We start from the raw sequence: 13,234 nt of genomic DNA, 5'->3' as shown, positions 1-13,234 counted from the left end.
TCCTTACTGATTAATTCATTAGTGTTTGGGTGAATCTGATGTTGCATTCACAGTTTTATGACTGTAATTTTTTTTCTTTATCTGTATTTAATTATTTATCTTAATGTCATTCATTCATTCGTGCATTCATTCATTCATTGCATTTTTATAGGCATTTTTGTCTTCATTAAATTTATTTATCCATCCTTTAATGGTAAGGTGAATCTCATGAAAACTTTTTATTTTACTGATGGCATTTTTATGTTTATTTTCAATTTCATTACATTAATATTTTCTGTTTTATTCATATTTTATAAAAATTTTATATTATTAATTCCTTATTATTATTAACATGGTACATCTGGATTTTTTTTTACACAGATGATCTTTCATTAATTTAAAAATGTTGTGTGTGTATATGTATATTTATAGTATTAAAGTAATGATAATTTTAGGGGAATCTTTTTATTTGATTTTTTTTTTGAGGGTGAAATCCTATTTTGACACTTCAAGAGATTCACCCATTTAGAGAAAATCCCATCGGAAAAGCTGCAGTCCATCTGTTTGTGAGACTGGTGTGACAAAATAGATTCTGGCTTCCCCTGTTTCTGAGGCTTGAGTGGGCAGAATATGTGTTTGAGAGCGCAGACGTGATGTGTGGATGAAGCGTCGCTGCCTCACCTCACCTCACCTGCAGGGAACTGCTCCTGTTTGCTTCACACTGCCATTATAGCCCGATTTCTGTCACACATGACACGCCTGTACAGAATGTCTCAGAAATTCAGTTTCACTAACAACGGAATAAAATAATAACAATAAAATAAATACAAAGCAGAATTATTCTAAGTGTAAACTGTGGGCAAAAACTACAAGGGGTAAATCTGAAAATATATAGTATTTATTTAGTTACAGAGAATTATGTGTTGAAATTGTAAGGTCCGCGCATTTGGCCCAAAGAAGGTATCCAGTGGCGGATGAAGGTCTCTTGTGTGTTCGGTCTTTTCAGCGCGCAGAGATATTCAATTTAGGTTTAACTCAATCTGACTCCATTTTAGTATCTGAATTCTAATTTAGGTTGATTGTTTGTGAAATGTACTATTACATTAAATTACATTTCTGTCATTATTTACAAACCTGACGTCATTGCAAACCCATATTTTTCTTCTTCTTCTTTAGATTTTTGGCGCATAACAATCTAAATGTATAGCGCCACCTACAGTACGTTGCTGTTGTGCAGTCATGTTAGCTATTATCTTCTAAATTACCTATGAACATAAAAAAAGCGGTATTACTTTCATCATTCGGTGGAGCATAAAATAAGACACAATACATTGAAAACCATGTTTGGTTCCTTTTGGTCTTCAAAATCGAAGAACGAATGAGTGAGTAGAGGGAGTTTTGGGTGGACTATCACTTTAAATCAAGTTTAGATTGTTACCATGATCTGCAGTGACTCACACAGTATATTTTTGTCATACCGCCCACACCTACTTGTGCTTCAAGCACTTCCTGTTGTTAAAGTTGATCTTCCTGTGTCAACTGAAATCCCCAGCAATCCCTCTTGATAGCTTTTCTATCTTGAGGGTCTTTTTCTCTATACAAACAAGTGTGCGTCTTTCCTTTGTTTATGGTAGCCTTTTATTATTGGCGTCTGGAATTGTTTTACTCCTTTTCCTCTTGCGTCTGGGTCTCTCATTAGTTGTGTGAGAGCGATAGAGAAGGACAGACGGGTTAAGGGTGAACGCAACTGGTCCTAATTCCCTCTCTCATTGTTTACAGCCGATATGAGAATGACTTTTAAGACCATGGCTCTTGAGAAAATGAAATGAATCACGCCAAAGCTCAATGGGTTTTGGGAGAGATTGAGGAAAAAGCCCACGAGACGCGAACAATGTGAACACGCACTGGATGATTGCTCTCCATATAAGAGAACAAAGCTAAATCACAAAAGCTAATTGAAAGTGTTGTATCTCTTTTCAAGGCAATGAAGCAGCTGATTAGAAAGATAATTGAGCTGGGAGACGAGATCTGGCAGGGGACTTTAGCGGTAGCCGTGCTTTTGACAGTATCGAAAACCGTGGCGCTGGCATGACGCAAAAACAGATTGCATGAGAGGACTTCATTAGGGACTTCAGCGTAAGACTCTGAGCTGTCCATGTGAATTAGCATATTCTTCCCAAGCTGGAAGCATGGTCTTGCGTGTCATTTCGGCGATCCGACTCACGACTCTTTTGTGTCAAAGATTTGTGCTTCATAAAGCATCTTCCAAGATCTACGAGGTCTTTAATTAGTTTCTAGCATCATTTGAGAGATTTGTAAGTCACGTGTTGATTAATGAGCTGTTTTATGCATCTTTCCATCTATATAATATGGTTTCCTTGAAGCTCAATTAGTTATGGAAGCTTATTTTTACCATTGAATATAAAGAATATACTTGTGACTTTTTATCTCACAATTCTGTTGTTTTTTCTTGCAATTCCTAGTTTATATCTCACAATTCATTTTGAGATGTTAACTTGCAGTTTCTGAGAAGACAAGTTGAATTGTGAGATTTAAACTGGCAATTGCGGGAATAAGTCAGAATTATGAGACAAAAAGATGCAATGAACTTTTAATTTTTTTTATTCTGTAGCAGAAAAAAGGAAACAAAAGCAGAATTGCAAGATGTAAACAGAATTGTGTAATTTTGTGAAAAAAGTCAGATTTCTGAGAAAAAAACTAACTCACAATTGTGGGGAAAAACAGAATTGTGAGATAAAAGATGCAGTTCACTTGATAATTTTGTTAATTTTTTATTCCATAGCGATAAAAAAAACATAATTGTGGGAAGTATACAGAATTTCATGAAAAAATTTCAGAATTCCTATAGAAAAAAATCAGAATTGCAAGCTTTTAGTTACAAGCTTACAAGTTCATAACATGCAATTGAAAAAAAGTCATAATAATGAGGTAAAAAGATGCAATTATCTAAATTGTGAAATGTAAAATTTCAGAATTCCATTAAAAATTTCAGAAATTGTAATTACAAGTTTACAAGTTTATAACTTGTAATTGCAAGATATAAACTCATATTTGTGAGAAAAAAAGTCTAAATTGTAAGATATAAGGTCATTCACAATTACCATTAGTTATTCATTTTCACATTAAAACTAAGAACAGATTTTTGACTGGTTGAGAACGAATGGTGTTAAATGTCAGTGAAATCAAACTTATAGCAGTCTGTAAATATTAGCCACATTTCAAGAAACTGTGATAATTATCAGTACACAAACTCCTCCACAGTGTTACATAGATGCAGAAGTATTGTGGCAGGAAATGATGTCGAATTCTGGCTGCATTTCAGAGACAATCAGATCGGAATCATCAGGGTGCACGAGGAAACCAGAGGCATTCGGAGGTCTTGTTTTTCTCATGCACTGAACTCCCACACCACTGTGTGGTGTGGGATTTCTAGCCCAGCACGGCTGGATCTGGGCCAAATCCATCCACAGAAGAAGGACATTAGACAAATTCCACAACAGATAAAAATAGAGCATTTATTGTAAGCCCGCTGCCAGGTCTCAGACAATAGTCCTCATTAGAGTCTCTGCCTTGACCTCTGACCTCTGTTTCCAGCCCTGACCTTCACCAGAGGACTTCCAGACACCATGCTGTGGCTTCTGTTTGTGATTCGCTGATCATGGGAAATAGGAGAATCATAATATTCTGTGTGATTTTTGCTTGTTTGTTTATTTATTTACTTGCTTATTAATCCATTAGTGTTTGAGTGAAAGAAATTAGATTTTTCATTAGGAAGAATGAAGCCATTAAAAAATTTTGGGGACTTTCTTTCTTTCTTTCTTTCTTTCTTTCTTTCTTTCTTTCTTTCTTTCTTTCTTTCTTTCTTTCTTTCTTTCTTTCTTTCTTTCTTTCTTTCTTTCTTTCTTTCTTTCTTTCTTTCTTTCTTTCTTTCTTTCTTTCCTTACTGATTAATTCATTAGTGTTTGGGTGAATCTGATGTTGCATTCACAGTTTTATGACTGTAATTTTTTTTCTTTATCTGTATTTAATTATTTATCTTAATGTCATTCATTCATTCGTGCATTCATTCATTCATTGCATTTTTATAGGCATTTTTGTCTTCATTAAATTTATTTATCCATCCTTTAATGGTAAGGTGAATCTCATGAAAACTTTTTATTTTACTGATGGCATTTTTATGTTTATTTTCAATTTCATTACATTAATATTTTCTGTTTTATTCATATTTTATAAAAATTTTATATTATTAATTCCTTATTATTATTAACATGGTACATCTGGATTTTTTTTTACACAGATGATCTTTCATTAATTTAAAAATGTTGTGTGTGTATATGTATATTTATAGTATTAAAGTAATGATAATTTTAGGGGAATCTTTTTATTTGATTTTTTTTTTGAGGGTGAAATCCTATTTTGACACTTCAAGAGATTCACCCATTTAGAGAAAATCCCATCGGAAAAGCTGCAGTCCATCTGTTTGTGAGACTGGTGTGACAAAATAGATTCTGGCTTCCCCTGTTTCTGAGGCTTGAGTGGGCAGAATATGTGTTTGAGAGCGCAGACGTGATGTGTGGATGAAGCGTCGCTGCCTCACCTCACCTCACCTGCAGGGAACTGCTCCTGTTTGCTTCACACTGCCATTATAGCCCGATTTCTGTCACGCATGACACGCCTGTACAGAATGTCTCAGAAATTCAGTTTCACTAACAACGGAATAAAATAATAACAATAAAATAAATACAAAGCAGAATTATTCTAAGTGTAAACTGTGGGCAAAAACTACAAGGGGTAAATCTGAAAATATATAGTATTTATTTAGTTACAGAGAATTATGTGTTGAAATTGTAAGGTCCGCGCATTTGGCCCAAAGAAGGTATCCAGTGGCGGATGAAGGTCTCTTGTGTGTTCGGTCTTTTCAGCGCGCAGAGATATTCAATTTAGGTTTAACTCAATCTGACTCCATTTTAGTATCTGAATTCTAATTTAGGTTGAAAGGCACATTGGTTGTTTGTCGGTCTCTGATTATTCTTACATTCGATTATTCTAATTAACTCTTTACTTTGTATTTTTCTCGTTCACTAGGAATCTATGTCGTTTTCGACTGTAAATCTTATTTGCATTCACATAGAACATTATATTCTTGACCATTCTGAGTGAGCTGGGTGAAGAGAAGGATGGGTGAGGGTAAGAAAGGGGATGAGGAGGAACCAATGCATATGTGAGAGACATTTTCCCAAATTTTCTCTCAGTGAGATGCGGAGACAGATGTCTGTATGTTAATGCACTGTGTGTATTGTCTGTCTCAGAAGATCAAAGTATTTGAGTTTCTTTTATCCTTACAAAATGATAAATGCATGTGATGTTCAACTTACTTGTAACTTGCAATGCATTGAGAGATCCTGTTTTACCTCTAATGCAATGATAATTAAGCTTTTTTGAGCATCACTTAAGCATTTTCTTGACATTTCCATAGTGTTCCATAGTAGTCTTGGCATTTTAGTGTGAATGGGTTGGTCTTATGAGGCTCCGGAGCTCCAGCTGTTATGGAGGCTCCTCTTGTCGCTCCCACAGTATTATACAGCTTATATAGACATAAACAGGCTTGCTAGTTGTACTGTAGCTTTTTCTTTTTTTGAACATCTAGGAATTAGTATCTTGTGACTCTATATTGTGGCTACATTCTGATGTATTTTATTTTTTATGCTACCAGTAAAGTTCGGAATAATTAAGACTTGAAATAGTCTGTTATGCTCACTAAGGCTGCATTTATTTGATCAAACATACAGTAAAAACAGTAACATTGTGAATTATTATTAGTTTAAAATAACAGTTTTCTATGTGAATATATGTTTAAATGTTATTTATTCCTGTGATGCAAAGCTGAATTATCAACATCATTACTCCAGTCTTTAGTGTCATATGATCCTTCAGAAATCAATCTAATATGCTGATTTGCTGCTCAAGAAACGTTTCTTATGATTATCAAGGTTGAAAACAGTTGTGCTTTTGGATTTGGCCCAAACTTGATAAATAAATTACATTTTAAAATATATCAAATTAGAAAACTGTTACCTTAAATTGTAATAATATTTCACAATATTACTATTCTTACTATTGTCACGGAGACACCATCTACAACCACAGAATCAATCCCGCAGCCAAGCCCTCAATCACCGGAATACTGAGCACCTGCACCTCATTATCACATACTATAAGAGCATACTCACCACTCTGGCTCATCGGCTGGTCTCAAGGTTATTCCTTCTATGACCTCCTCTTCGGCTCTGCTAAAGGACTGTAACTTACCTGTGCGCTGCCTATCATCAAGATCTTCGTGTGCTCCAAGAACTGTGGATTGGAAATCGGGTGTCTCAGATAAGACTGTTCTCATGCACTCTCTGCCACATTCACCTCAGTTGCTTCTACAGAGATACCTCTGTTGATATGAGTTTGTGTTTACTTAATAAAAGTGAAGTTTACATTACCTGCATCTCTCCTCGTCTTTGGCACACTGTGACAAGTATATTTCTGACCAAATAAACATGAAAAACTGCTTTTAACCAATCCTATGAATTTTTATTTCAGCTTCTTGTGATTCCATATTTTATATTTTGCTAATGCAACTTGTCAAGCGGCTGAAAAAAAAAAGCTCAAATTAATGTAGATCTGTAATTTCCAAATGAGAAGAGAAATTAAATTAAGAGTCACAATTACAAAAATAAACAGACCATTTGTTTAATACATTGCATGTGTGACCGTGATACAACAGTAAAACTGCAGTAACACGTGTGGGATGAATGATTTTTATTTTACACTCTGCCAGCAGTCATTCAAGCACTGTTGGTGGATCAATATCAATTTTCTCTTACAGATTCTTATATTTAGCTGTCAGGCAGCTGTAGACCTCTCAGTTCGAGGCCCTGCTGGCCTGGTTCATAATCCAAGCATTGCATTCTGCTTGATGGAGCTGATGTGAGCTGTGCATTGCATTAATACAGTTCAAGCATGAACTTTCACATAGATCTACAAAGCACAGTGTTGCTATTTTGTTTTTCAAAAGGAAGTTTGGACTTTTCTAAACTTTTCTAGGCAGCATGTACTGTGCTGTTTCGTTTGTGAAGGGCTCTAGATCGTGATAAGTGGATTCGGGAAAGCAGTATATTGCATTTCGACAGCGTTTTTAAGATAAAACCTCTTATGCAGCCACTCCTGCCTGAATGCAGGAATATTCTGTCTGACTTTAGATTAAGATACAAAATATGATGGATTGCAGTGTGCATGAATCAGATAATGTCTTATTCTAGCTTTATCATTCTTGAATTAGAAACCAGCCTTCTTTGTGTGTTACCAACAAGTCATGTAGGTTTCAATAAGAGCTTTTAATAGAGTTATGGCAAAGGTGATTGAGCTCTTGCAAAAGCTGCTTTCCCCCACAGATTGAAGAGACCGGGGTTAGTTATATTTCTGTATACTTGAATGCATGTTTTTTAGGGTAGGTTTAAGGCCATATAGGCACAAACCTTAAAGTGTGGAGTACTAAAGCTACTGAACATTTGCATTGTTATTTCCCAGGAAAAAAAAGATGACCTTTTACAACAATATGCTGAAGTGTCACACTATGTGGGGTAAGTCGTCACACCATTAAATAAGCTTTTCAGCCTAATGTAAACTGTAAACAATTCATGAAAAGCAAAATGTACTAGGTAATATACTAAATTATATAATTTTGGGCAGGAGAGATTGTGACAACTTGCCCCAACCTCCAACCTTTGATTTGAAAACAATTCACACATAGTTTTATTGTTAAATTTAAATGTATACTAATTTAAGGCAGATGTTTAGAATCAACATACAAAGTATGGTCGGCCTTTTGGCACAAAATATCACAGACAGTGAGACATAGCCCTTGTGACATAGCCCTGGTCTCTTTAACAACAATATTTTCTAAATAGGGGTTATGTTACAATCACCACATATTCTGAACAGAAACAATTCCACAAATAAAGTCATATTCTTTCCACTTTTTACTAATGAGCTAATTATCAGATACTACCATTTAATAAACACTGCACCAGCATTATTCCCAAGAACTAGGATTATGTCATTTGGTGTTTATACTCTGCATATGTACAGTAAGTTGTATGGAAAATATACAGTACAATATACAATAGAACATTTAATGTCATTTTTGTTTACATTTATACATTATATGTATTTACAGGGAGTGTTGATACTGTGGTGAAGTCAAATATTCCTCATTTAATATATACAAACAATATGTACATCAGAGGCACCAAGAATTAATTGAACACTAGAGTCACATTTTACATTTTAAAATAAAATGTCTGAATGTCATTGGATTAGAAAAGAAAATTATACCAGATGGCATATATATATATATATATATATATATATATATATATATATATATATATATATATATATATACATACATAGCCATAATTCGTTTGCAGATTCCACTTGGTTTGATTTCTGATGACATTCATGCATTTTAATCGTGCCTAACGTGCCCAAACACGAGTCTCTCAGGTGCGCTGCGCAGTCAAGCAAACGATTTTCTTAAAAGCCTTTCTGAAGTCCCTGTTGAAAATCGTGTAAATGATGGGATTCACTGAGCTGTTGCAGTAACCAATCCAAAAGAAGAGCTTGAAAAGCGCTTCGGGCGGCACACAGCTCTGCCCGCAGATGGCCTGGAGACTGTAAGTGAAGAAAAAAGGGAACCAGCAGAGGACAAACACCCCCATGACCACAGCCAGAACGAAGGTGAAGCGTTTCTCCCGCATCTGAGCCACTTTGGTTTTCGACGCCACCGCGAGCTGTTTGCGGCTCTGCTCCTGACTGGAAACCCAGGAGATCCGGCAGGTCCTCTGAGGGCAGCAGCGCGCGCCGTCCACCCGCCTGCGCTTGGAGAAGCGCGAGCTCTTGGGTTTGTTGTCGGACGTCGCGCTTTCCTCCAGGTCGATATCATCCAGCTCCTCCTGTCTCTGGTTGCTTTCCGAGCTGTTGCTGCTCGGGGACTCCTTCTCAAACTTATCCTTCCTCACAAAGCACGTCTCGGACTGGGAGGGCTGCCTCTCCAGCCCGTTCTTTGCCACGAACACTGTGGACGAACGCTGTTTGGCGACGCGGTAGATTTTGCAGTACACCGTGATCATGATGAACCCCGGCGCGAAAAACGACACCAGGCACGAGGAGAGGATGTACCAGGTTTCGTCGTTTATTAAACACTCCTTCTCGTTGTGCTTGGTCATGATGAGAGGTGGGAATGAGATGACGGCTGAGATGGCCCACACCATCGCGATCATGGACTTGATGCGCTTCGGGGTTCGTTTCAAGTTGTAGCTCACCGCTTTGGCGACGGACCAGTACCTATCCAAACTGATGGCGCACAGATGCACGATGGACGACGTGCAGAACAAAACATCCAAAGCCAGGTAAAACGCGCACCAGGTGCTGCCGAAGAACCAGTATCCCATGATCTCGTTGGCGAGGGAGAACGGGATCACTAGCGTGGCCACGAGGATGTCCGCGCACGCGAGCGACACGAGGAAGAGGTTCTGTGGCGCGCGGAGAGCGCGGCTGGTCAGCACCGCCACGATGACCAGAACGTTCCCAACAATGGTGACCAGAATAATGACGGAAACCACGAGGATGATGATCGCGGCGGCCGTCTCCGTGTACGGCCACGAGGTGACGGTGATGTTGGCATCCTCCTTCGTTGCATTGGACTGAGTTACACCCATTCTGAGTCCATCTTTCTGACAGCCAGGTTAGTGCTTCCAGACTTCACGCGTTAGGTTGTGTCACCGACGCACTGAAACACTTGAGCTGTCAGTGCGCTCTGGTGACGCGATCTTCTCATGCTTGAATGGCAAGAGCTGTTCATCGTGCTCGCAAATACTCGTAAAATCCCAAACTGTTTCGATTCAAACAAACTGCCGCGCGAAAAGAGTCCCAGAATTGTTGCGCTGCGCGCGCTCCGGAGAGGCTCACCGCAGCTCTCCACACACGCGCTCCACACCGAACTGAATGTGGAGATTTGTGAGCTCGAGCTGGAGATTATCACATGACGTCATGCTCTAGTCCAACCCATCGCTAAACACACACACATAGAGAGTATGTTGTGAATTTATATATTTTGCATGACAACTATAATCACAAAGAAATTCCAACGCGTAATCCAAAATGTTACATTCATTTTTACTATAGGAATGGAATCGCTGCATAAATCTTTAATACTCATCATTAACAAAAAGAGAGGACATTTTATGGAGTTTTTTAACATTACACAGGGTTTGTGCAGGGTTTCTGAAGGTAAATGTAAAACTTTTTAAGAGCAAGTTAAGAAATGAAGCAATAAATTCAAGGGATGGCAATATGGTTTCTAAATGTCAAATATCAAGTGAGCACAAAATGAGTTATTTTAGTAACACTTCAGCGTTTTAAAATACAATCTCTATCAATTATTTGTTTTATTCATTTTACAAAAGGCTTGAGGCTTGAATAGCTCTGCTTTCAAGCATTAGAATTTGGAAATAACATTTACTGTTCTGATCACACTGCAAAAAAAGTCGACGTTTGTCTTCAGTATTTTTGTCTTGTTTTTTCAGTACAAAAAGATACTTAAATCAAGATACGTTTATTTGAGAAGCAAACTGTCACAAGATAAGTAGTCTTGTTTTCTGAGAAACTGAGTTTAGTTCAATAAACAAGAACAACCATCTGCCAGTGGACTTAGAAAAAATGGTGTATTTTCAATTGTGTTGTTTCAATGTAACTGGAAAACAAGTTTTCTTTCACAAATGACAGATATTTGTTGTTTTATGAATAAACCCACCTAATTGTTTCAGTTTCTGAAAACAAGACTTAATTTCCTAAGTTTGCATCTTAAGTAGGCTAAATGTTTCTTGATTTAAAGATGTTTAGATATTTAAAATGGGAAAACAAGACAAAAATACCAAAGAACATATTCGTTGGCAGTTTATGAAACATTTAATTCCATGACTTTATGAATTTAAGACTCTCTGCCCTGCTCTCTGCTCTGACCCATTTAGGGTTTTTATTCATGGAAGGGGAATTAAGATATTTGAAGTCCTTTTTAAGACCCACAGAAACCCTGAAAATAATGCCCTCTGCCCCCTAATTATTATGGGTCTTAAATTTGCTTTTGGAAAAAGGAAGATAATTATTATTTTCTCTTTTCTTTCTATTTAGAACATGTCATAGAATACACTGAGGAAGCGAAAGGGATAAACTTTACGTTTGTCAAAGCTTTCGGAGTTTGGACCTCTTGTAGTTTCTCTGCATCAGTGGTAACCTCATCCTCGGTGCTGTTGTCGTCCCATGTGATTTTTTTTTATGTTTGTTTTGATTTCTGGGTCATCCTATGAAACTGGTGCTATTTGTGTGTAAAAATAACTCGAACGATGACTTGCTGATGCAGCTTTGAATGTGTCAGTATAGACAACACAACAAAAATCCAGTGACTATTTTATTTTCCTGTTCTTTTTTTCTTTCACTTTCATCATGAGGAAGCCTTTTTTTTCTTTCTCTCCCTGAGTTTTCAGATTTAGCAAATTCTGATAAAAGCAAAATATATCTGTATTTTTAGATGTTAGTTTACGTAATGTATTGCTAAAAATACATTAGGTTGTGACTCAACCCAGTTGCATTATTTTTCTTTTATTTAAGTAATGAACTATTTTATATTCAATTTCCTAAGAGTTTTATGACCTTGAACACAAGACTTAGTAATGTCATATTAAACTGTAAAATGGTCTGCTCTGGTACCTTTCTGAAGGCTATAATTTATTAAAAGGTTATTCATTTAGCTGAATGCAATGCATTAATACATAAAGGCAACAGGCCTATTTATCTGATTGAATGCTTAAAATGTATTTAAACACACCTTTTCAAACTGAAAAAGGCGAAATGACCTCTATTCTAAATCTAAACACTGACTGGCCTTTAAAATCAGGCCACAGTTCTGCTGAGCTCAGACATTTTATGACCTGAATAGAAAATACAATAGTCCTGGTTATGAATACAATGGACAGTCTTTGATTAAATCTGAGTATTCAAACAAAACATAAGTGTTTTCACTGTACCTCTGTTATTCTTTCTAATTATAATGCTAATTTGCGCTTCATTATATTTTCACAATGCTTACATAAATGGGTTAACGCCGTTTTATACTGCTTTTGTTTTTCAATTGAATATTAATGCTCTTCTTGACATTATGTATAAATCAGTCTTGTCAGACTTACTCAGAAATAACAAAATCCATGGCATAATCAGACAGCATTTTGAAAAGCATGCACAGAGTATCAAAAAACCAGTCAAGACTTGTCCAGGTCACATTTCACCACATAATCAAAAGAAAGAAATAAGAAATGGTATTATGCTTAAAGATAATGAAGCCTATTTTTGACCATAAAGATGTTTTGCATTGACATGTTTTTCTTAGTTAAGCACATTTTTTTAGTGTGCATTACAGTAACAATGTATTTAATAACATCAAAAGAAAAATGCCCATATATTATTATTATTATTATTATTAATTTGGGAGAAAAATTTGCTTAACTGTCATGAAAGAAATGTCATAATGCAAGACATCTTAATGGTTTAAAAATTACGTTTGTTTGCTATATACATGACAAATAATAATAATACTTTTCATTTATAACATTTTATATATTGTTGTCTATTTTTATTATTATTATTATTACTATTATATAAAATTGTTATACTTATTAATAAAATATTATTATTAATCATTATTGTTATCACTTTATATATATAAATATCAAAATGAAAGACAAGGCTCAGAAATATCATGTCTGGTATGATGAGAGATGTTAGATCTAGATGAGTCTGAAATGATAAGCTGGATGAATCTCAGAAGAACATGTCCAATTAACTTTTCAATCAATCAATCAATCAATCAATCAATCAATCAATCAATCAATCTTAAGTATTATTATATTTTAACATTATTCAAAATTATAAAATTATCACACACACACATATACTGTACTGTGTGTGCACGTTTTTGTGACAAATGAGGACATACATTTGTATAATGACAAAGGTATGACATAGGTATTACAAGGAGAAGGTGACTTTTCAGGACATTACCCCATGTCCCCACTTTTCAAAATGCTTAGAAATCACACAGAATGGAGTGTATTGAAAATCTGAAATAGCACAA

General features: G+C 36.0%; 1 protein-coding gene across 1 annotated transcript; it reads right to left on the bottom strand.

Annotated features, from left to right (window-relative positions):
• Window positions 1-8,465: 8,465 nt before the first annotated feature.
• Window positions 8,466-10,035, bottom strand: LOC107571248 (alpha-2 adrenergic receptor). Its single transcript, XM_016257565.1, has one exon. The coding sequence runs from the start codon at window positions 9,765-9,767 to the stop codon at window positions 8,550-8,552; it is 1,218 nt and encodes a 405-aa protein (XP_016113051.1). The 5' UTR covers window positions 9,768-10,035; the 3' UTR covers window positions 8,466-8,549.
• Between the last annotated feature and the right edge of the window lie 3,199 nt (window positions 10,036-13,234).

The sequence above is a fragment of the Sinocyclocheilus grahami genome, unplaced genomic scaffold, assembly GCF_001515645.1.
Source record: "Sinocyclocheilus grahami isolate Dianchi unplaced genomic scaffold, SAMN03320097.WGS_v1.1 scaffold1570.1, whole genome shotgun sequence".
NCBI classification, from domain to species: Eukaryota; Metazoa; Chordata; class Actinopteri; order Cypriniformes; family Cyprinidae; genus Sinocyclocheilus; species Sinocyclocheilus grahami.
The sequence above is the reverse complement of the archived record's forward strand: the minus strand, read 5'-3'. Positions and strand labels throughout refer to the sequence as shown.

Coding starts and splice junctions, on each gene's coding strand:
- LOC107571248 (XM_016257565.1), bottom strand. CDS start 9,767: ATGGGTGTAACTCAGTCCAATGCAACGAAGGAGGATGCCAACATCACC.